Genomic DNA, 25,919 nt, shown 5'->3' on the forward strand with positions numbered 1-25,919 from the left:
ATGAGGGCAAGGAGGTCATTTCAAGCTCTGTTCTCTGAGAATAGTGTACTGTAGTTGGATATGATTTTGAATTTGATCTCTCGTATTAGTTTTACGCTGATGTACATGTGGTTGAAACTGTTTCGTTTTGTGGTTTTTGTGTTTATATCATTACAGTTTACTGTAATTATATAAGCTTTAGTGTGTTTCTTTTGCTTGGGTATGTGTGTAGTATATTGTTTTGTGTGTTAGAGCAGACACATTTATACTGTAAAAGTGTAACGTGTACTGTGCAGTTCTTAGAAGGCTGGAACAGCTAAGGCACAACCACTCACTGCAACCATTCTAGCTGACTGATCACTGTCTGTGTCTGCTATTTCTTTTCCATGTTAGGCAAGTGTAGGTGAGAACATGGGTTGGTCTCAGTGTCTCCATTAAGAGAAGCAAGAGGGATTAACAGACATGAGCACCTGCAGTCCCTCAGGGTAGTAAGGTTGAATGTATTGTGTATTATAAATCTGATTCAGATCTATTCAGTATGACTGTCTGGACAACTGGTGATACCAAATCAGAGCTGAGAACCGGGAGAGTGTGTGTAGTCTCTGAAAATGTTTGATCTGAAACTATGAAAATGTTTGTGTTGTCATTAAGATTACTACCATTTTCAATAACTGGAGTATCATTTGTAATCCAAACTTTAATAGTAGATGATGAATGGATGTCATCAATTTCTCTGCTGTTATTGGAAAACTTGTCCAGGATAACAACTTCCTTGCAATCGCTATTCACAGCCTCACTAATGTTAACTGAGAGATCATCCAATGTCTGGTTTTCACTGACAACCAATGATGAACTACCTGTTCTACTCACTTCTTCTTGCAACAGGGAATGAACATCAATGGACTGATCATGCCCCATGGTTGTCGCTTTTCCAGATATACCACTCAGAGGAATGTCCCGACTTTCCTCAAATTCTGCACTGGGTGAAAGAAGTGGATATGTGATCTGTACCTGACCAGTTTCTTCTGTGATTCTTCTAACAAGATGAACTATAGGGGTCATGTTCTCCATCAGTTCTTTGTTAATGTCATTCCTAACTTCCATACTTTCCCTTAGGTTATTTGATAAGCTGAGAGATGGTGGATCCTGTTGTGATGAGGCATCAATTACATCGCATGAAGAAATTTCTAGTGAGCCATCAGGTCGGACTATTTCATCCGGTACCTCAAGACAGATTTTTGGAAGATTGATCAAATCATCATGACAGCTAAGAATGTGCCTTTCAAAATTCTCTTTCACTGTGAACTCCTTGCAACAATGGCGACACTGGAGAAGTTTCTGCCCCGTATGAGTCCACTTGTGTTTCAGCAATTCCTCTATTGTTTTGAAGTCTTCTTTGCAGACTAAACACGTGAAAGGCTGCTGGCCAGAATGGATACGATGATGACTCTTCATGTTGCTGTACTGAGCAAAGCGTCGCCCACAGATCTGTAAGTTCAAACAAATGCAAATTTTTACAACTGTAACAGGTTGTGGGTAACAAGAAATGACCATGCTTTATAGGTGTGAGACTGTTTGATCAGACTTGAGGTTGTCAAAATCAATAAATATCTAATTCACTAGTACACTGACATAGTGAGGCTGACAAAGCACTGATACTGTGATGGAGAACTGAGGTATGGAAAGAACTATAATGGAGGAAGATACTCGTGGAATACTTGGAAATGGTCACATGGAAACAACAGATAATGACAAGCCTGTTAAAATATGCATCTCATGTGAAAACCTAGGCAGGTAGGTGGGAGGTACTACCATGGGAGGTGTCGAACAAAAATCCTTGAAACTGGCTTTACACTCCCAGCCAGAGGACTCGACTGCATTTACACAATCAAAGTTTGGGCTGAGAAACTATACATAAAGTACATATCTCTTTTTACATGACAACCCTGAGCTATGCTGCACTCATTAGCTTCGGATGGTAACTGGTCTAGGAGATGGAAAATCCTGAACTCAAATCAAAAGCCCCTAATAGCTGGTGACAGTAAGGTCATAAGGCCATTACCTGGCAAACACCCTGAGGGATACTTAACTCCCAGATGTCATAAATGTTTGATGGTTACTGCTATGAGCAGGGTTGGTGAAAGCCGGGTTGAGAAGTTAAAATGTACCTGAGAACTTCAAAAAAATTGATCTACCTGTGATGCAGCTTTTGCAAGAACTGACATAGGAAGTGTGTTCATCACTGAAAAGTTATTTCCCAACTTTTTAAAAATGTGCATATGCATTTGCATCCCTCAAGGCCAGATGATTTTTTTCATGATACATGGCAAGCTTTAGGACAAATGCATATGGACTGGAAAGACAAGGAAAGAAATGAGAGTACCTGGAGTTAGTAATGCATAGATTATACATATTACGTCAGAAGTCTCCAAACTGGGGGAAGCACTTCCCTTAGAAGGAGTGTAGTGAATACAGTGCATGAAAAAATGTTTAATTATTTGTTTGAAAGAAGTATTAACCCCTTAACCGTGGGGCATCACTTTTGTGACGTTTGGGAGCAAGGGATCATACCGCGGGGCGACACTTTTGTGATTCTGTGTTATTTTGAATTCGCCCGGGGTTTGAAGTGGTGGCTTGTATCATCTATCAGTACTGCCAATGTCCAACACTAGTCAGCACTCCTAATCTCATCTGTACTCCCATCCATTGTTGACAATTTAGCCATTTCTCCCCATTCTTGACTCCCCTCCCTACCTCCCCTCCATTACCCTATCCTCTTGCCTGCCCGGCCATGCTACGCTAAGTAAATCATCCCTGGAATTTTTCACTGATTTCATCCAATGAAATGAGCCCTATGCCTTATTCTTATACCAAATAATATATACAAGAAAGAAATAAGGTAAGTGAGAGTGCCATACACCTAGAATTGGCTAATTATCACCTGACAACATCTCACGTGCACTCGTTAGCTAATTTTCGCTGTTAATTTCCCTTGAAATATGCCGTATAATCTATTTTTGTAATAAAAATATATATAAGAAAGGAAGGGAGAAGCCTAAGTGATATTTACATTCACCTGGAACTACCTAATTATTGCTGGCCACCACACTGTATTCTACGCTAAGTAAATCTTCCATGGAATTTTCCACTGATTTCATCCACTGAAATAAGCCCTATGCCCTATTCTTATACCAAATAATATATACAAAAAAGAAATAAGGTAAGTGATAATGCCATACACCTGGAATTGACTAATTATCACCTGACAACACCTCACATGCACTCGTTCGCTAATTTTCGCTGTTTATTTCCCCTTGAAATATGCCGTATAATCTATTTTCGTAATAAATATACATATAAGGAGGGAAGGGAGAAGCCTAAGTGATATTTATATTCACCTGGAACTACCTAATTTATTATGTATTGTCTTGGTTTCCTGCCAATCATTTCATTGCTATATATTAGCAGGTCTCATAGGGCTGAAGTTGGTAGTATTGGACCTACCCTAGCCAGGCGGCAGGAGGCCACCACTATCAGTTCACTGTCGTCTTTGAAAGTGGGAGTATGTTTGATTTGCTCCTGCTAACTTCCGTCACTTTATAGCCCCATGCAAAGGGCCCTGTGACTTTCATCCCCTACTAAACCTCGTGTGGAAAGAAGTAAAGGGCTGTCAATTGATAAAGAGTGACTATGATCTTTTTATTGAGTAAAACAATGCAAGTGGAATTGTAAATAACGTGTAAATAATGTGTAAACAGCAAGAAAGCAATGAATGTAAATATAAGTGAACAGTGGAAAATAGTTTTATAAGTTACTTCAAGTGACAGTGCATAACACAGTGTAAATAAAATAGAAATGTAAATAATGTAAATAAAGTAGAGAACGTAAATAGAAATGTAAATAAGTGGTATTATAAGAATACGAGTATATATACTAGGAGTAATGAAAGTGAAAGTTTCACTCTAGCATGTATGAATACTATGAGTTATGAGAGTGAAGGTGAAAGTGACATTCACTCTCAGTGCTAGTATACAGGACGAGAAAGTGAATGCTACGTATTTTACTGAAAGAAATTGAATCCCTACAGTGACAATAAACTACTATTACTGAAGGAAATTTAAGGATAAAGACTGTAGATATATATAAGTGTTATATAGTAACAGAAATATAAACTATGAGTGTTTTTATGAATAATAGACAACACTAGCGGCGAAGGATCGGAAGTGGGATGGTCATACGCCCTCGTAATTTTCATTGCTTTCACAGTGTTATATCATCTGCATAGGAAGCTATGTGTATCTGTGGTGTGTGGGGTGTGGGTATGTCGTGCATGTACAGATTAAAGAGTGTAGGGGACAAAACTGATCCTTGGGGGATGCCATTTGTGAAGTTTCTGATGTTAGAAGACTGACCGGCAAATGTTACGTATGAACATCTGCCTGCTAAGTAGTTTGCCAGCCATCTTTTTGTGTTATTGTGCATGTTTGTGTTGAGTATTTTGTTTGTGAGGTTGTGGCGGGGGATGGCATCAAAAGCTTTGCTAATGTCTAGTGTGATTAGGAGTGTTCTGTGTGGTGGCCTAGCTGAATTCATGCCATCGAAAACTCTCTGTGTAAGGTCTGTAAGAAGGGTGCTTGTGGAGTGTAGTGGCCTATAGCCATGTTGTGACTGGGCTAGGGGAATGTGAGATGTGACTAGCTGTAGTACCAGTTGTTCAGTGACTTTAGAGGGGGTGCAGAGGAGTGTGATGGGGCGGTGTGAGGAGGGTAACATGGGGTCTTTGTTGGGTTATGGGATAGAGATGATAATGCCATGCTTCCAGATGTTGGGTATTATGTTGTGTGAGTAGCTGTAGTTTGATATGTTGGTGAGTGCTTGTATGCCTTGTGGTCCAAGGTGTTTAAGGTGAATGTTGCTTATGTTGTCTGGTTCACAGGCGGATGAGTGCTTGAGGTTGTTAATGATGAGCTTCGTCTGGTTGTAAGTGAAAGGTGCGTAGTCTGGGTCTTTGGAGAACTGTCTCTTACGTCTGATAATACGTCGGCCTTCGGGATGGGGGTTTAGATGGCTGACTTGTGAAAAGTGATTGATGAGAGTGTTTGCTTGTTGACTGTTTGAGGGTATGGTGTCTGTTGTTGTGATGGCAGCATGTGATTGTGTGGTGCTGCTGTTGGAAAGTGTGATGCTGTTGAGCGTTTTGTAGAGTTTGCTGATGTTTGTTTTGTGGTCAAGTGTTTGGAGGTAATTTTTCCAGTTTAGTGTTTGCTGTTCTGATATTTCATTGTTTATTTGAGTGTTGGGTTCTTGTATTTGTTGTACGGTGTCTTGTGTATGGGGTGTTGGGGAGTGTCGCAGTGTGTCCTGTTGTCTGATGAGGCCTTGAATTTCTGGTGTGAAGTTGGGGTTGTGTCTCTTTCTGTTGCCTCTAGGGATGTGTCTTTTGTCTGCATTTTGTATAATTGTATTGAAAGTGTGCACAGCGGTGTTGATGTTTGTGATGGATGTACTGTTTAGTGTTTCGAAACGTTGTTCTGTTTCAGTTACAAAGGCTCCCAGTTGGCTCTCTTATAATTAGTGTATGTGTGTTTGTGGCCAGCTGGGGTGATTCTGGTTTTGGTAGTGATAATGACTGGGAGGTGATCAGAACCTAGGGTTTTAACCACTCTCCAGGATGTAGTGGGGGCAAGGTTTGGGGAGCAGAAGGTGATGTCTGGAGATGATGGGAGGAAGAGGGCTTGGTGTGAGATATGGGTATGTTAGCCTAGAGTATTCAGTATGAAAAGATGATCTGTCTGGGATTGTAGTACCAGCCCTCTGTCTGTGTCAGGGTTGTTGACATGCCAGGCTGACGACTTGGCGTTGAAATCACCACCCAGGATGATGTATCTAGGGTTGGTGGTAGTACTGTTAAAGAAGGGGGAGAGTGGCCATGTGTGGTCTGCCACAAGGGAGTGGGAAGTAACTCCATTTTGTGCAGTGTTTGCTATAAGTGGGTGCATAAGAGATGTAATTGTATTAGAGGTAGACTGCGAGATAATGCTGGTTTTATGCATGTGGTGTTTCGGGGAGAGCAGGCAGAGATTGTCAGGAGTGATAAAACTGATCTTGCTGGTGAGTCTCTTGAGTGTGTGGAAGATATTTGTTACTTGCAAAACATGTTTTATGTGTTAGTGGTGGGGCTGGAACTAGCTCTGTGGCTACAGTGAGGAGTGGTTGGCAGAAGTTCAGGAAGCTGTTGCCTCTCCCAGCACTGGGAGGGCTCTCCCTCTGTGTTAAGGGATCTTTGTATGCGGCAAGTGTTAGGAGTATAATACTGTATTGCAGTGTAACCTGGCAGTAAAGGAAGAGGATATTTGTTAGCTCAAATGTACAGAAATGTCAATGATTAGGTGGATGAGCAGTGCATCCTTGAATGTGAGGTCTGGGGGGGCTAGGTTTAAGATGGAAGTGTTAAGAGGAGGGATGGGACTGGAGTGTACCGGTGTTGTGATTAGGAGAGGTAGATTGATATGGTTTGGACATGTGGAGAGGATGAGGGATGACAACTAAGTACAGAAAGTGAAAAGTGTGAATGCTGGGGGCAGGGTTGTGAGAGGCAGATCGAAAAAGACCTGGGACGTGGTCATAGAGGGCGACCTCAGGGATAAGGGATTGAATGAGGAGGCTGCCAGCAATGCAGCAGCATGGAGAGCCGCCATTACGTGACCGAGGCTGATTCATACAAGCATGTTGGAGCTTTTATAACTGAAACAAAACAATTTCATGTGTGCAGTGTGTTGGGCAATGCAGGTGGAGACTGTCAGGCGTGACAGGACTGATCCCGCTGGTGAGTCTCATGAGTGTGTTGAAGAGTTTTGTTACCTGGGAGACATGTTATGTGATGGGGGTGGGGCTGGAGTTAGCTCTGTGGCCAGAGAGAGGAGTGGCTGAAAGAAGTTCAGGGAGCTGATGCCTCTCCTGACACTGAAAGGGCTCTCCCTCCATGCTAATGGATCTTTGTATGCAGCATATGTTAGAAGTGTAATGCTATATGGTTGTGAGACCTGGGCAGTACAGAAAGAGGATATTTGCAGGCTTAAACATACAGGAATGATAATGACTATGTGGATGTGCAGTTCATCTTTGCATGCAAGGCCTGTGGGGAACATTTTTATAATGGAAGAGTTGAGAAGAAGAATGGGACTAAAGTGTATTGGTATTGTGATTAGGAGGGGTAGACTGAGATGGGTTTGGGCATGTGGAGAGCATGGGACGTGACAACTGAGGTGTAGAAAGTGAGAGGTGTGAACACTGGGGGGAGGGTTGCGAGAAGCAGACTGAAAAAGACCTGGAATAAGGTCCTGGTGTGTGACCTCAGGGATGCGGGATTGAATACGGAGGCAGGGAAAGATCAAGCAGCATGGAAAGCAGCCAGGTGACCAAGGCCAATGCATGCAAGTATGTTGGAGCCTTTCTAAATGATACAATGAACAATACAAATTAATTACACATGCAGCTGAAAGTTCTTGAGCAGAGAGTAAACTTAAGTTACAAGTGTTTCAAGACATAATGATACTAAAAAAAAAACAATCACTGAGCATCACTGGCTGACCCAAATGCTTGATTAAAAATAGCTGAGGATGTAAGCTGTCTGAACTCTGCCCATGGCAGCCAGGGCTTTGGTTCTCTCCATGCTCAATGACTTTCAGTCACATATGCACCTGTAATTACTCTGGAATGGATATGAATCTTAGCAGCTGACAATAAAGTTGAATTTTAAATTTTCAGTCATCAGTTTCTACTAGGGCAATTGGTGAGTTTTGCCACATAAGTGAGGGAAGAATATTAACTGATATCACCATATAATCAGAGATTACACAACTCTCAATGTGAAAAAGGGCCAATGTATTTAAAAAACAAATGTGCTCCAAAAACCAATAAACCAAATTACTAACCTTACAAGAATACTTTCGATCACCAGTATGGATATTTTTATGCAATTTCAGCAGAGCAGAATCACAGAATGTCTTGTTGCAAACACTGCACTTGAATGGGCGCTCTCTTGTATGCACTGACCGAATGTGAACCTGCAATGTGGCAAACAGAAACAAATGGCTGGACAAATTATTATGTAAGTAAATCAAACTGGGTGAAGATCAACACATAATATACTAAGAAAGTTTTGATTTACAATTCTATCTATCTATCCATCTATCTATCTATTGCCAGACGCCTTAATCCCATATGGGGTGGCCACAAACAAATCACCTCCACGTTGCCCTGTCTCCTGCCATTTCACTGTCCTGCTCCCAACTCACACTCCCCTCTCTCATAAACCTCTCCACTCCATCCCTCCACTTCGTCAGTCTCCCACCCTTCATCCTCTCCACATGGCCAAACCACCTCAGTGTGTTCCTCCTAACGCTTCCTATCACATCCACATCCACACCACAACACTCCTTTATATCCTCATTTGTCAGCCTGTCTCTCCATGTGACTCCACAGGCTCCTCTTAAATAACTCATTTCCACTGCTCTCACTCTTGACTTGTGCCCTTCCAACAACGTCCAAGCTTCACCTCCATAAGTCAGAGTTGGTATCACAATACTATCATGTAGCAACTTTTTCACTTCTGTGCTCACTTCCCTGTTCCTTATCACTGCTTTCAAGGAACCAGCAACCTTTCTTCCCTGCTGTACCCTTTCAAGCACTTCACCCTCCAAACTTCCATCTTTACTCATCACACTCCCAAAGTACTTAAACATACTCACATTTTCCACTGCCTCACCATCCAACCTCACTGTACTGTACATTCACTGACTTCATCTCTCTCAAAGACCATCACTTTACTCTTCCCTACATTCACTTTTAGATTCCATTTCTTACACACTCTCCCAAACTCATCCACCAAGCCTTGCAACTCCACTTCATCTTCACTTAACAACACAGTATCATCTGCAAACAACAGTACAGGGAGTTTCCAAACACTGTTGTCTCTTATTAGGGCCACTCCAACATCCACTACCCTACCTTTTACTTCTTTTATTACCCAATCCATGTACAGATTGAACAACCATGGAGACATGACACATCCCTGTTTCAACCCAACCTTCAAAGAGAAAAATTCACTCAGTTCACTATCCACACACACTGCAGCCTTAGCACCATCATACATACTCTTCACAGCATTCAACAACTTCCCATCTGCTCCATATATTCTTAACACTTTCCACAATCCTTGTCTATCCACCATGTCATATGCTTTCTCCAAATCCATGAAAGCCGCATACAACTTCTTTCCCTTCTCTAGAAACTTTTCCACTAAAGATCTAAGAATGAATATCTGACCTACACAACCTTTTCCCTTCTTAAAGCCTCCCCGTTCTTCAACTAATTCCTCTGTTATTTCCCTAACTCTGTCAATAAGTATCCTACATGCCCTCTCCTCCTCAAGACTGCAGCATCATTTTACAAGGCTACAGTAATATCATACTATGCTACTAATGAAAAAGTTCTAGGACAGGGTGTGAAATTATGGTTCAAGTTGGTGTAAAATGGGTATAGTATTCATTGCTAGTGATAGAATATGCAATTTTGCTAATATAGTTATCATTATCTGCTTGAAATCTCACTTTGGGGGGGGGGGACATCGGATTTAATGGGTTATTGGCTTTATTGGACAGGGCTTCCCTGTAAATGATCTGGTATGGAAAGGTTTCTCTCTCTCTCTCTCTCTCTATACTCTCACTCACTCACCAGTCACACTCACTCACCACTCTCACTCACTCTCCCACTCACCACTCTCACTCACCACTCTCACTCACTCATTCTCACTCACTCACTCTCACTCACCACTCTCACTCACTCACCACCACTCTCACTTACTCATTCTCACTCTCACTCACTCACTCACCACTCTCACACACACACACACACACACACACACACACACACAGAGCCAGGCAGGCAGCTTGCAGTTTGCCAGGCAGGGGTGGGGGAGAGTGTGAGCATGGAGAGAGATGCAGGGCAGGGGGACATGCCTGGCAGTGCTGAGTATGGTGGGGGAGGGAGAAGAGAGGGGATGGAGGGAGCGTGGGAGGACTGGGAGAGCTGGTGAGCTTCGTTTCAAACCTTGGAAGAGGAGGGGTGTCGGACTAGCGAGCAACAGATATTCAAACTGTTCGGATAGTAGGAATGTTCTCCTATTTTTTGTGTTCGGTCTAAGCTGGTTATTGATGTGTCTGATAATGGGGTATGGGTATATTTAAAAAAAAAAAACAGCATACATGGCCTGACCATGTTCTAACACACTGCCAAATGGTAAACTTTTACCCTTTGATCTTAACTCATTTCATGCAGATGATCAATTTTTCAGAAAAAAAAAAAAAAAAAAAAGTTATGTCCATCAATGAATTAATATTGGGAGTGCATGTTGAACTACTCCCTGTAGAAGAAGTGAGTTTTACGCCAGGTACCCCTTTTTTGGATAAGGGCTAAGGCGTTGCTCCTGGGTAGAGGACTTTGGTTTGGAGCGTGTAGCATTTTATGACCGGATGCCCTTCCTGATGTCTACCAATGACCCTTGGGTGGATTCGATCCTCCGACCCTTCGGTCAGAGCTGAGCGCTCTAACCCACTGAGCCACGGCTGCTACTATTAATTAAAAATGTCACATGTTTTGCATTCACCTCAAGAGTATTGCTCAGTCTGACAGTTATTACAGTCTCCACATTGTACTAAAATTGGTTAATTATGGGGTCACTAATGTTTCAAACAACTAATACCCTGAATAAAACAAAGTACAAATATTACTGGATCTCAGTATACTGTACTACAAATGTAAATGTTAGCTCAATCTACTTCAATGGCTGAAACTCAAGAACATCCTTTATTTGTTGAGTACTATCTTCTCATGGACCCATAGTGAATAACCATTTAACACCACTCTCATCTTACCTGTAAAGAAGATGACTTGGAGTACCTCTTACTGCAGAAATGGCATGCAAAAGATCGCTGTTTCTGGTGAATACTAGCAATGTGATTTTTAAGGTTTCTAACTGAAGTAAGTTCTTTACTGCAAAGGTTACAGGTGAAACGTTTCTCTCCTGTGTGAGTTGTCATGTGTGCTGCAAGATCTTTTGGTAGCTTGAAGATTTTGTCACACAGCTGAAATTTAAAGAACATATTACCATGATGTGTATTCGGGGATTACAAAGTTATGGTATTGAAGGGGACAGTCTACTAATTCAAAACTTAGTCTATACTGTATTCCTGGGAGTTCCCCTGTGGGAAGTCAACACAACAGGAGTGTTACCAGGATACTTGGTCCTTACAAATCTCTTGCTAACTTAAGCACTCATCTTTGCTCACCAACTTTCACCTATGCAGTAATTAGTTCCTCTCTGGTCTCTAGTGTTATTTAAGGAATTCCTTCTGCAACACCACCAATTACTTTACTTTCAACATTCCTTGCTATTCTGTTTATTTGCATGATGTCCAAAAGTCCATATTACCTTGTTACTCTCTTCTCCCAACCTTATCACTACACAATGGCAAACTGGGAGGATGGGGGCTCCTAGGTATGTGCCCTTCCCCCCCCCCAAAAAAAAAAACTATTACTGATGATGATGATGATAATAATAATAATAATAATAATAATAATAATATAATAATAATAATAACAATAATAATCCATCCATCATCCATCAGCCAATCCAATGTTGCCCCATGAGGAGTGTAAGAGCCTGGGGCTAGACAAGTTGGTCTTGACATTTAAGACGAGAGCGACCAGCCTCAATTATCCCTGAGTTGCAAACTCGAGCAATAAACCCCAACCATCCCTTGGATATAAACCTTCACTGGCTCAATCCAACTGGAGCACCATAATTACCCACTAAACCACCAGGCGCCATAATTTGGTTATATGGATACCACGTAGCGCAGTAAATGGTTTCCTGGTGTACAGGATCCCATTTGGCTTGTCATTCAGTGTAGAGTCACCCATAGGCAGAAGGAAGAGGAAAGAATGAAGAAAAGAAAGACGGAAGGGGGGAGGGGGGAGGGGAAAGGGAGGAGGGGGAGGGGAAAGGGGGGAGGGTGGGTTAGGGGAGGGGAGGGAAGGGAATGGGAGGGAGGGGACAGGAGGTATGGGAAGGGGAGAGGAGGGGAGGATAATTTTTACTATATATCATATTTTTATTGGGGGGGGGGTTCATGACCATTTTCCCTAGCTAGATTTGACAGCTCGGCAGGGAGGGAAGGGAGGAGGGGAAAGGGGGAGGGGAGGTTAGGTGAGGGAAGGGAAGGGAAGGGAAGGGAAGGGAAGGGAAGGGAAGGGAAGGGAAGGGAAGGGAAGGGGAGGGGAGGGGAGGGGAGGGGAGGGGAGGGAAGGGAAGGGAAGGGAAGGGAAGGGATTGGAGGTATGGGGAGAGGATAGAAGGATAATTTTTACTATTTATCATATTAATTTGGGGGGGTCTGTCACCATTTTATTTTTTCTAAGCACATTACAATGGTTTATAACATCTGTAAACACCAAAAAAATTGATTTTGGTGATTTTTGTACATACTTATGTGAAGAAAACAGGTGCAAGCAGCGTATTTTCTTTCTCGCCAGGGCCGTGACAAGTAACAATTATCAACTTTGACGGGCCATAGCTCAGTAACTATTGGGTCTAAGAGGGTGGGGTTTGCGTTTCCAGGTGTGTAAATTCAAGCTCTATAAATCGGGCATAAAACTTTTAACCTTTGACATAGTCAAAAAATAGGCCTGCTTTTGCGTCCAGGGGGGTAGACGAGGCTGGAGAATTGAGTACCCTAGGGGTTAAGATGAGAGTGACCAGCCTCATTCATCCCGGAGAGGCATTATGTGAGCAATAAACCCCAACCACCCCTTGGATATAAACCTACACAGGCTCAATCCGATTGGAGCACCTTAATTACCCACTAAACCACCAGGTGGCTCAATCGGTAGAGTGGTGGCCTGCAGGCCTACCAGACCCAGGTTCAAATCCCGGCTAGGGCAGGGAACAGTTTAAGGATTTGAATTTCTTAAAATCAGACTTTACTAATCTACCAAAAGACCCGCCGACATGCAGTAAAAATACCCCTGCTAATACCAACACAGTACACCAGTCTTGTATGAGACAGCCCTAACATGTATTCATGGACAGCAAAACATTAGTCACATTCCATACCTCACAATAAACAACACCCCCCTACCATACACACATACAACCAAAATCCTTAGTGTAACCTACAATACATTAATGTCATTTAAACAACACATCACAAACATTAAAAATAAATTAACACCAAGACAACGCCCTAAGGTCACTTGCCCATGCAACATTTGGACACAACAAAGAAACCATCACCACAGTATACAAACAATATATACATTCAGTGATGAATTAAGCAAGCCCTGCTTGGGCTTCTAACTACATTAAAACGCACTATAACACCCTACATAACACACAGAACAAGGCCCTAAAAATAATCACAGGCTGAACAGCTACTACACCTACAGACCACCTACACCAAAAAACCAAAATCCTCAAAGTCAAGGATCATCTATACATGAGAGGCACAGAGATTCTTGATGCAACCTCCATAAAAGCACACCATCCACTACACTACATGACAGCACATCCACATACACACCTAGGAACATCAAAACAACACCCAGCACATGATATCATACACACTTCACAGCACCAGCTACTTTCCTTCCTTGTGTCACTCAACTTTCCACTTCTTTTGCATATTTTCCTCTCTTTTCTATAACTGTACCCATGTATTTGAACTCTCACCAATTCCAGCCTCTCTTCATTTGCTGTAACATCACACTGGGAGTCACCTTCTCTCTCTCTCTCTCTCTCGAATACCATCACTTTATTCTTTTCTACATTTACTCCAAAAGCACAACACTTGCAGATATCGGCATAACTCTAAACTAGTCTACTAAGTTGCTGTCCAGTATCTGCAAAGCAGTACTGCTTCACCAGCATACAACAAATTTGAAACATGGCAGACTGACTGCTTTGTGTGTCCTCTCATGCTGATATACATCATAGTCTCTCCTAAACATCTGGCCACAGATTTGACATCGGACAGGCCTCTCTGAGTCTCTATGCACAAGATGAGCATGTAACCCAGGAGTTAGTTAAAGTTTTAAAGATTAACCCCTACCTGACATGGCAAACTGGCTGCTTTGTGTCTCTTCTCATGCTGATATAAATCACAACGTCTCTTAAACATCCGGCCACAGAATCGACACATCTGACGAGCCTCTCTGTGCACAAGACGAGTATGTGACTGGCAGTTTCGCAGATCAGAGAATTTCTTCCCACACTGATCACATTCATAGCTAACCTGGAAATATAGGAGTCGTTATATAAATCCAATGAACTTATACATAAATACTCGAATAAGATTAAAATATGACTATAACTTGAACTTATATATACAGTATGTTGGTAGGATACTTATTGACAGAGTTAGGGAAATAACAGAGGATTTAGTTGGAGAAGAATGAGGAGGCTTTAGGAAGGGAAGAGGGTGTGTAGATCAGATATTAGATCTTTAGGGGAAAAGTTTCTAGAGAAGGGAAAGAAGTTGTATGCAGCTTTCATGGATTTGGAGAAAGCATATGACAGGGTGGATAGACAAGGATTGTGGAAAGTATTAAGAATATATGGAGTAGATGGGAAATTGCTGAATGCTGTGAAGAGTATGTATGATGGTGCTAAGGCTGCAGTGAGTGTGGATGGTGAACTAAGTGAATTTTTCTCTTTGAAGGTTGGGTTGAAACAGGGATGTGTCATGTCTCCATGGTTGTTCAATCTGTACATGGATGGGGTAATAAAAGAGGTACAAGGTAGGATAGTGGATGTTGGAGTGGCCCTGGTGAGAGAGGGTAGTGTTTGGAAACTCCCTGTATTGTTGTTTGCAGATGATACTGTGTTGTTGAGTGAAGACGAAGGGGAGCTGCAAGGCTTAGTGGATGAGTTTGGGAGAGTGTGTAAGAAATGGAATCTAAAGGTGAATGTAGGGAAGAGTAAAGTGATGGTCTTTGAGAGAGGTAAAGTCAGTGAATGTACAGCGAGGTTGGATGGTGAGGAATTGGAAAATGTGAGTACGTTTAACTACTTGGGTAGTGTGAAGAGTAAGGATGGAGGTTTGGAGGGTGAAGTGCTTGAAAGGGTACAGCAGGGAAGAAAGGTTGCTGGTTCCTTGAAAGCAGTGATAAGAAACAGGGAAGTGAGCATGGAAGTGAAAAAGTTACTACATGACAGTATTGTGATATCAACTCTAACGTACGGAAGTGAAGCTTGGACGTTGTTGGAAGGGCACAAGTCAAGAGTGAGAGCAGTGGAAATGAGTTATTTAAGAGGAGCCTGTGGAGTCACATGGAGAGACAGGCTGACAAATGAGGATATAAAGAAGCGTTGTGGTGTGGATGTGGATGTTATAGGAAGCGTTAGGAGGAATACACTGAGGTGGTTTGGCCATGTGGAGAGGATGGAGGGTGAAAGACTGACGAAGAGAGTGTATGTGAGAGAGGTGGAAAGGGGGAGAGGGAGGGGGAGGCTGAGGATGAGATGGAGGAATGGGGTGGAGAGGTATATGAGAGAGGGGGGTGTGAGTTGGGAGCAGGGCAGTGAAATGGTGGGGGACAGGGTGACGTGGAGGCGATTTGTTTGTGGCCACCCCAAACGGGATTGAGGCGTTTGGCAATAGATAGATAGATAGATAGATAAATACAAACAATTCACGCTACGTTATATATATATGTGTTCTATTTGTATTATTTATATTACGGCATATGACATTACCATGATTCACAGTTTCACACAACAGTGTAGATTTTTAACAAAGAAAAATATTCTTTTTAAACAGCGCGGGGACTGTGTTGGTCCCAATGCTGGTGACATATACCGGAATACTAGGCTTTTCAGAAGCACCCCATTATGCCAGATGTTCAGGAGATTACTGTGGTTTGCATGTCAGTGTGCAAAGAACAAAAACAAATGCCTGGAGTGGCTGTGATGAGACTGAAGAAGAGACAATTGGAACCAAAGCAAAGGATATACAGGTCTCCATATCACTAAACTAATATTACAGACCATTATGCTTTTATTATTTTTCAATTTAATATTAACTTTCATTTGACTGTGAATGACTTCAGTTCAGTAAGGTTTATGAATACAGACTCTGATAGGTGTTATGCAATGAGCTTTTCATTACCGTATTTCTAAGCAAGAATACTGCAGTTACTTGTTCTTTGACTGAACTGTTTTTTGTTTTGGGAGGTTACCTTCAGCTGTTTCACTGCTGTTGTGGCAAAAGCTAGCAAGTGACAGAATGTACGATGAAGTGTTGTGGTGGCCAGGTGAGTCTGGGAGAAAGAATGAATGGCATGCAGAGGGAAACATTTTTCATTTCCTCTCACTGTAGGCCAAGAATGTGCCTTCTAGCATTTAACAATGATGCTTAGCAGCATGTTGGTAACTGCAGTGTGGTTGTAGGGAGTGATGTTGTGGGCTGAAAGGCCAAGAGGGGAACTTCGGGCTTGAGATTGGGACACAATTACATGTAATTATTTCCATAAGTTCTTTTTTTTTCAATACTGTGCTAAAAGCTTAGAATACAATAGGCATTAAGGACACAATTTGGACCCTCTATGCAACTGTACTGTACTCTTCAAGTTCTACCCTTACCATCTGGTATTAATCCATCCATCCATCCATCATCCAATCCTATATTGCCCCATGAGGAATGAAGGAGCCCAGGGCTAGGCCTTCTAGTGCCGGTATTAATACGTAATAATAATAACTTTACTCTCATCTTAAATGTCCTAAATGTCATAGCCCTGGGCTCCTACACTTCTCACGGGGCAACATTGGATTAGATAACTGATCGATAGATGATGATGATGATAATAATAATAATACAGTAATAATAATAATAATAATAATAACAACAATAATCATCATCATCATCATCCATACCTCCTTTCCCACCCTAGGGCAGGGTGAGGAGTAGCAATGTCCAGACACCCCAAAGTTGACCAATCCAATGGGCCACTGTCCCATTCATACATCATTCAAGCGCCCGGAATCCTGGCTCTATCGGATATGCCCCGGCTGGGGCAGGGAACAGTTTAAGGATTTGAATTTCATAGAAGCAGACTTTCCTGATCTACCAGATAACCCGCCGACATGTCATAAAAGTACCCCCGCTAATACCAATACACCAGTCCTGTATGAGACAGCCCTAGCATGTATACAATATGGACGGTGGGTGTTAGCGCCGAAGTGGTGACATATGGAGGTGTAGGAGGACTACTGGGCCTTGGGATAGGCTACTGCCCCCGAGATATAGGCCCTGAAGCCTTTGCCCAGAGTCGGACACATTAAAAAAAAAAAAAAAAAAAAAAAAAAAAAAAAAAAAAATCATGTTTTGTAGCTTCACATAAATGTATCCGATAGAGTCAATCCGGAAGCTGCCACGTTAAAAAGGGGTGCCAAATAATAACATAATAATAATAATAATAATAAAAATAATAATAATGCTGTTGGTGAGATAACACAAAAATTCAGTACACAACTTACATCTGCTGTGCTGACCCTAGACTGCAGGTAATGATCTATTTCCTCTGATATCCACTGATTAATATCCACTCCCTCGTCCGGTTCTTGGTGCTTCCCAGTCCCCTCTTCTGTCTCTCCTCCTTCCACCTCACATTGAACAGAAGTAGTGCTGCCTGCAAGTGCCTCACAGTCTTTGATCAGAACCTGAGAAGGGATATAACACACAGTTGTATGCAGAATATATGGTACACGATATGCTCATCTGTTACTCGTTTTTAATGTCTGCCTATGAGCACAGATTTGACAGTTCATTCCATGAAGCCTGGCACTCCTCCAACGTGCTAAACTACTTCATATGTCGCCAATGTTAGCAAGATTATTTTTTTGACATGCTGACTGATTATGTAAAAGACTGGTAAAGTTTGTTGTAATGAAATTCAAAAAATAAAAATGTCACCTGATCCAGTCTGAGATGGAACCCATGTCCTTTTCTACAAAAGATCACCTCTCAAACCACTTCACCATCATTTCCTAACAAGTGGCTATGGTAGTAAAATGGCATTCAAACAAGTTTTTTACTATGGCATAAGCTTAGGCCTCATCACATCACTACTGTATAAGAAAGGAACTGAAAGGTTTGCTTCAGTATCATACTAAGATATTGTACTCCATATCACTTACTCGTAGGTGATATGTGGGGGCACTCACCATCCACTCACTCGATGTAGTGCTGCTCTCGAGTGCCTGTCCTTTCCTCTCATCCTTCCTTCTTTTCATCCTGCTTCTTCTATCTGTCTTTCCTTCATTCTTTCCTCTTCCTTCTGACTATGGGTGATTCTACACTGAGCGACATGCAAAATGGTTTCCTGTACACCAGGAAACCATTTACTGTGCTGGGTGGTAATCATATAACCAAATTATGGTGCCTGGTTGTTTAGTGGGCAATTAAGGCACTCCAATCGGATTGAGCCTGTGCAGGTTTATATCCATGGGGTGGTTGTGGTTTACTGCTCACATAATGCCACTTACGGATGAGTGAGGCTGGTCACTCTCATCTTAAATGTCAGGACCAACTTGCTTAGCCCCAAACTCCTACGCTCCTCATGATGCAACACAGGATCAGATGATGAATGAGTGAATGAATCACTTACTAGTAAGTGACTAAAGTTAACTACCAGTTCATTCATTCATTCATCATTCAATTCTACATTGCCCCATGAGGAGCATAGAAGCCCAGGGCTAGGCAAGTTGGTCCTGACATTCAAGATGAGAGTGACCTGCCTCACTTATCACTAAGTGGCATTACATGAGAAATAAACCACAACCACCCCTTGCATATAAACCTTCACTGGCTCAATCCAACTGGAGCACCATAACTACCCACTAAACCACCAGGTTATATGGTTACCACCCAGTGTAGTAAATGGTTTCCTGGTGTACAGGAAACCATTTGGCTTGTCACTAAGTGTAGAGTCACCCACAGGCAGAAGGAAGAGGAAAGGATGAAGGAAAGAAAGACAGAAGAGGGAGTGTAAAGTCACCTGTAGGCAGAAGGATGAGAAATGAAAGAAGGAAAGAAAGACAGAAGAGGATGGAGGGAAAGAAGGATGAAGGAGAGGAAAGGGCAGACACCCGAGAGCAGCACTACATCAAGTGAGTGGATGGTGCGCGTGTGTGCCCCCACCTACCACATATTAGCTACCAGTAAAAAAATAAATAAATAAATAAATAAAAATCAGATAGGCCTAACTGCTACTGAAGAAATGGAGACAAGAGCTCAAAAATATTGCTTTAAAGTAACAAAAGCTGCAAAGGGGTGCACAAAATGGAAACATAAGATGACAAACTTAGTTTTTGCACTTAGTAAAATATGAGAAACAAAAGCATGCCAAACCTGAAATTTAAAAAGTCCATCCTCTTCATAATTATCTTCACACTTGACGTCATACGGGTTCTTGGGTGACTCCTGGCACTGGTATAAATCAGTGACTTGCTTTATAGAAACATCTGATTGTGAAACTGATGATGCTACCACTTCTCTCCTTGGTGGTGAAAGCGACAAATTTTGAGAAATAACAGAAGACTCTTTGGCAACTGATTCTGGGGAAACATTTGTTGCAGTGTAGGAAGAGGATAAGTTGGCTAGGTTTTGTTGTTCTGCCATATCCTGCAGGTAGGGAGTGTCAGAACAAAACAAGTGAGGCATGCTGAGTGGGGACATTCCTGGCTTTGATGTAACTGGTAAAGCTGATGGGTGGGACACAGACCTATCACTCTTAGTGGGTGACTCACTTGGTATAGTAAAACATGGCGATAGTGAAGATCCTGAATCATCATCTGCAACTGGTGAAACATTTTTCATTTTCTGTTCATTTACACAATTATAGGATTCTACAGGTACATGCACAACAGAATTGTCGAAACTATTTTCAGCCCATGTATCTGTAGGTTTTCCAGACTCAAGTTTTTTCTCTAAATTACTTCTCTTTACTGGTGTATCTGAAACATTTTTTCTCCTGCATTTTCTTAACTTTGGAAAGCTTAATTCATAAACATCTGAACTGTATCTGTTCCTTATCTTTCTGCAGCTTCGACCTGGCTGTCTGCCGTGACATGCTTTGTCTGCAATATGTGCGCTGGTTTCATTCTTTTTTTTCAAAGCAAGGTTTGGAGAATTATCACAACTAAAAAGTTTCTTTTTTTGCAGATTCTTCCGTGTTCTCACTGTGTATAAATTCATTTCCTGAGGTCTCTCATGGGAGGGTTTCAGATTAACACACTTTTCATTCTTGCATGGTCTAGCATTAGTGATTTTCTCATTCTTGCATATACTTTCCTCTATGCAAGTCACACTGCACTCCCTGACTTCAAGGCTGCCATCCTCATTGTTTGCATATTCTCCTTTCTTGCCAACCATGTCAATGCTTTTTTCACTTTTACCAGTCACATTGTTGCTAGCATTTTCTTTTGCCACACCATCAGATTCAAGACAACTGACCAAGCCCATAATCTGTAGCAGCTGAGAAACCTCAAAGACTTGTTTTTTCTCTGCAAGGGGCACACTGGCTTTCCCACAGTATAGGAAGTTAAGGATGTGCCTCAGGGTGCCAGGGGACACATTAGGGAGGGTAATTGTAGGGCAAGGGTCCCTGTAGTCGCAGTAGTGCTCTTGCAGCAGCTGCAAACACCAACACAAAAAAATAAGTTGGGTCAGAAACAATATACAGTACCAGTACGTCATTCTAACAAGGTCTGTCTGTAATGTCTATCTGTAATGTTACCTATAAATGCTTACCCTGAATAACAAGCCAAACATATTCCTGTATGGGCTAATAGGAAAATATTTATTACAACCATAAAACCTAACCATTGGGCTGAGGGAAAGAATAATGCACCTGTACAGTATTCTCCTCCTGTTAACCCTTTAACCGCGGGTATTGTTTTGGTCTGACTGTCCTCTCCCGCGGGGGTTTCAGCCAAATGTAAACAAACCTTTTAACCTTAATAACTCTGCACAGAATAAAGCTAGAGAAAAAAATAAGGTACCATTAGAAAGTACTAACCTTCAGCTTTCCATTGATGTAGGTTTCATGACTTTGTTGACTTTCACAGGACGGGCAGTGCCGTTAGAAGTGAGGGGTGTAAAATCACTATTTTTCGCTCACACATCATTACCTTCGCTCATACACCATTACCAAATGCCAACCTCATTCTGATAATAATACTATAAACATATATGAACACTGCACATACGATAAACACCCACTCTGTGTTCACTGAGGCAGGTAAAAGGCACTGTAATTACCTGCACTTCACTGCCACATCAGCAGTGTTGTAATCACTATTTTTCGCTCACACACCATTACCAAATGCCAACCTCATTCTGATAATAATACTATAAACATATATGAACACTGCACATACGATAAACACCCACTCTGTGTTCACTGAGGCAGGTAAAAGGCACTGTAATTGCCTGCACTTCACTGCCACATCAGCGGTGTTGTAATCACTATTTTTCGCTCACACACCATTACCAAATGCCAACCTCATTCTGATAATAATACTATAAACATATATGAACACTGCACATACGATAAACACCCACTCTGTGTTCACTGAGACAGGTAAAAGGCACTGTAATTGCCTGCACTTCACTGCCACATCAACATGTGTTGTCACTCACACAGCTGGACAGATACTGATGCGCGCTTGGTCAGGGGTGGGGTGGGGGGCCCAGGGGGTGGGAGGTGGGGCCCTAGGGGGGGGAAGAGGGAGGTGGGGGTCGGCTGGAGTGAAAGAACTTAATAGCTACTCTCCCTTGAAACAATTGGCGCACGGAAAAAACGCGGGGTATTCAAAATATTCACAAACATTCGAGAATGACACCCGCGGTTTGGTCCAGTTTTAGCAACGTCATTCTGGAATGACACCCGCGGTTAAAGGGTTAAGCACCAGCAGGGTAAAGGGAAGAGGATAGTAAAAACCTTCAATCACCTTAACATTAAAATCTTCCCTAAACCAGTTCAAATGGGCTTGAATCTGGGTCTTGTGCCTGTTCCAAGTCCTAATAAAACCAGAGAGGCTGATATGACTGTGTGGAATGTGAGAGATGTGAATTATTATCGTTTTTTATGTTTTTCAAATGTCCATATGTAAGCATTTTTCACCAGATGATGACAAATAACAATGATGCTGGATATCATGGCTCAAATGACACTGATGTGTAACCAACAAGCAGGTGGTCAAGTTCTTACAATGGCATTATACCCTTACATTCTCAACACTTACCTCTAGCCTTGCATTTGAATTTGAATGTTCCTCTTCCTGGGCCTACATTAAGAGTTAAAAAGGTCCTACATTAAGAGTTAAAAAGGTCCTACATTAAGAGTTAAAAAGGTCCTACATTAAGAGTTAAAAAGGTCCTACATTAAGAGTTAAAAAGGTCCTGCATTAAGAGTTAAAAAGGTCCTGCATTAAGAGTTAAAAAGGTCCTACATTAAGAGTTAAAAAGGTCCTACATTAAGAGTTAAAAAGGTCCTACATTAAGAGTTAAAAAGGTCCTACATTAAGAGTTAAAAAGGTCCTGCATTAAGAGTTAAAAAGGTCCTGCATTAAGAGTTAAAAAGGTCCTGCATTAAGAGTTAAAAAGGTCCTACATTAAGAGTTAAAAAGGTCCTGCATTAAGAGTTAAAAAGGTCCTACATTAAGAGTTAAAAAGGTCCTACATTAAGAGTTAAAAAGGTCCTGCATTAAGAGTTAAAAAGGTCCTAGGCATACACTGAGTAAAACAGGATTACTAAATTTCTTTCCCATCTTCCCACATGCACTAATATCCTCATTTTTTTTTTTTTAACTCTATCTATCTATCTATCTATCTATTGGCAGACGCCTCAATCCCGTACGGAGTGGCCCCAAACAAATCTTCTCTACGTCGCACTGTCCCCTGACATTTCACTGCCCTGCTCCCAACTCACACCCCCCTCTCTCATATACCTCTCCACACCATCCCTCCATCTCATCCTCGGCCTCCCCCTCCCTCTACCCCCCTCCACCTCACTCACATACACTTTCCTCATCAGTCTCTCACCCTCCATCCTCTCCACATGGCTAAACCACCTCAGTGTGTTCTGCTATGTGAAGAGGATGGAGGGTGAGAGACTGATGAGGAGAGTGTACTGTATGTGAGTGAGGTGGAGGCAGGGAGAAGGATGGGGAGGCCAAGGATGAGATGGAGGGATGGGGTAGAGAGGTATATGAGAGAGGGGGGTGTGAGTTGGGAGCAGGGCAGTGAAATGGCGGGGGACAGGGTGACGTGGAGGAGATTTGTTTGGGGCCACCCAGTACAGGATTGAGGCGTCTGGCAATAGATAGATAGACAGACAGATAGAGTTAAAAAAAAAAATGAGGATATTAGTGCATGTGGGAAGATGGGAAAGAAATTTAGTAATCCTTTTTTACTCAGTGTATGCCTAGGACCTTTTTAACTCTTAATGTAGGACCTTTTTAACTCTTAATGTAGGCCCAGGAAGAGGAACATTCAAATTCAAATGCAAGGCTAGAGGTAAGTGTTGAGAATGTAAGGGTATAATGCCATTGTAAGAACTTGCCCACCTGCTTGTTGGTTGCACATCAGTGTCATTTGAGCCATGATATCCAGCATCATTGTTATTTGTCATCATCTGGTGAAAAATGCTTACATATGGACATTTGAAAAACATTAAAAAATGACAATAATTCACATCTCTCACATTCCACACAGTCATATCAGCCTCTCTGGTTTTATTAGGACTTGGAACAGGCACAAGACCCAGATTCAAGCCTTCTCCAAATCCTTAAACGCAGCATGCTGTGGCATACCCATTCTGACGCAATGGGACAGTGTGCATAAGTGCTCTTCCTTCATACAAAATGGTAATGTGACTGTGCTTGTTTCAATTCAACATATCATTCTGTCATCCTACAAGATCTCATTTACATAAGCTAAAAACTAAATGAAAGAAAACAAGAGCATGTTTTTCTGTCAACACCCGCTCTGAAGCATGTGGTCTTTAACTGCCTGAGTAGGCCATTTAAATTTTGTAAAATAGAAAACAGACTGCTGCCAGGGATTCCTGTCAGGTTAGGCATCTGTACACAATGACATCTGACAACCTTTACTTTTCATGATAATTCAAGTTTGAAAGTGGCATAGTTCTCTAATATACCCATGATTCTAACACTCTCCCCAGGTCCCTTGCTCTCTGGACAAAGAAACTGTAACTGCCTTTCTCCATTCTCCATTTCTTATTACAGTTCGCACACATAGTACATTATCCTATGTCAACTACCTTAGTCACTGCCATACCACAACATTTCTCCATTAATGTCATCCAATCTTGTTGTCTTACACAACTCCAGCTTATTAGCTGTTGTAAGTATTTCCACACTTCTAATCTGTCCCTGTACCACTGGTCAACCATCACCCATATCCATGCCTCCAAATCAAATACAGTAAGTAATTTTCTGCTGGAATCATTTAATTACCATTAACTATGATCTTCAACAGCTCCCTCTCATAAAACAAACCTTTAAAAGAAATGGCGATGCAGCTGCCAGCATTATTCTGTGGGCAGGGAAGGCTACTGTCCTCCCATCAAACTTAACGCTTTCATCTGATGATGGCCACGGAGGTTCCCCATTTTCAGATTTTACCTCATTTGACACAGTCTCCAGGTAAACATCTACTTGAACAGCATTCTGCTGGAGCTTATTTGCAACATCCCAAATGTCCTCTAAGTGTGTACTCCACAGAATGCTGCTACACTCCATCTCCAAACTTCTGAAAATGAAAGTCATACACTAGTAGGCTTAAGCTACTGTACATAAATACCTTTCACCCATGAGTCACTGAAAAAATGACCATCAATGATTTTTTTGGATCAAATATTTCCTTTGCAAAATTTAGCTGAGTGGTATTTCACGAAGAAAAAAAAAAAAAAAAAAAAAGTATACTGCCTTCATGGATGTGAAAATTTATGATATGGCTGACTGGTGTGTCTTGTGATAATTACAGTATTAAAATATATGGAGTTGCAAGGAGGCTATTAGAAGAAGCAAGAGTCTTTTACATGGAAGGCGATGCTTGTATGAAAGGGAAAGGTAAAACTAAGCAACACTACTAAAGTAAGAGTGGGTTAAACTGAGCAACACTACTACAATAAGCGTGGGAATGTCACAATGGTTGTTCAACACTTGTAGGGATGGTGTTATAATGGATTTCAGAGCCAGAACAGTAGATTCATGAATACAACTGAACCAGGAAAAAATGTGCGAAGAATCTTAACATCCTTTTTATGATGATAATACTGTCAATCATTAGTAAAAAAAATTCTGTAAAATCTGGGTGTCATAAGTTTACAGTACAACTATGAAAGATAATCCCTGTCATAGGATTTTCATCATTCAGTCATGGGAGCTCTCCTGCAGGTTGTCCGAAATAAGTTGTCCTTCTTACCTGTACCTTATGGGGAGTTTGGATCTGCTGTCCAGAATCTGGTGTGATGAGAATCCACTCTGGCGAAGACTCAAGGACACCCATTCACCATGACCAAGAACAATTATTATGAACAAACTGTAGGAGAGAGCCCTGTTTTCCTTCGATTCATTATTTCCAATTGTTCTTGCTCCCAACAAGATTCCTGTTTACTCTTCTTGCATGAGTAGTAATGCTGTGTGATTTTTAGAGGGTGAGGGCGACGAGGAAGCCGTTTTCACCCTAGCAATGATCCAGGGCAGCTTTAGACTGATGCAGTGGTGAACTTGAAGCGCCCGCGATTTCGTAAAAAGTTACTAAGTAGGCGTGATGCAGTACGGTAGTTTGGAGTTG

The 25,919-nt window shown here is 41.8% G+C and overlaps 1 protein-coding gene across 1 annotated transcript; it reads right to left on the reverse strand.

The window, feature by feature from the left end:
* Nucleotides 1–25,645, reverse strand: LOC145413538 (uncharacterized). The gene is made up of 8 exons (XM_080283233.1): nucleotides 25,548–25,645; nucleotides 24,620–24,872; nucleotides 19,446–20,729; nucleotides 17,573–17,755; nucleotides 14,148–14,330; nucleotides 10,914–11,123; nucleotides 7,914–8,045; nucleotides 1–1,467 (listed from the first exon to the last, which is right to left on the reverse strand). The coding sequence occupies exons 2-8, from the start codon at nucleotides 24,860–24,862 to the stop codon at nucleotides 490–492; spliced, it is 3,213 nt and encodes a 1,070-aa protein (XP_080139359.1). The 5' UTR covers nucleotides 24,863–24,872; nucleotides 25,548–25,645; the 3' UTR covers nucleotides 1–489.
* Nucleotides 25,646–25,919: the final 274 nt, after the last annotated feature.

The sequence above is a fragment of the Coenobita brevimanus genome, chromosome 96, assembly GCF_032717465.1.
Source record: "Coenobita brevimanus isolate Jiangsu-jjx chromosome 96, ASM3271746v2, whole genome shotgun sequence".
Lineage (NCBI taxonomy): Eukaryota > Metazoa > Arthropoda > Malacostraca > Decapoda > Coenobitidae > Coenobita > Coenobita brevimanus.

Coding starts and splice junctions, on each gene's coding strand:
- LOC145413538 (XM_080283233.1), bottom strand. CDS start 24,862: ATGGAGTGTAGCAGCATTCTGTGGAGTACACACTTAGAGGACATTTGG. Junction 17,756..19,445: donor ATGGACTTTTTAAATTTCAG/GTTTGGCATGCT, acceptor ATCCCTTCTCAG/GTTCTGATCAAAGACTGTGA. Junction 14,331..17,572: donor CTAGGGTCAGCACAGCAGAT/GTAAGTTGTGTA, acceptor CTATATTTCCAG/GTTAGCTATGAATGTGATCA.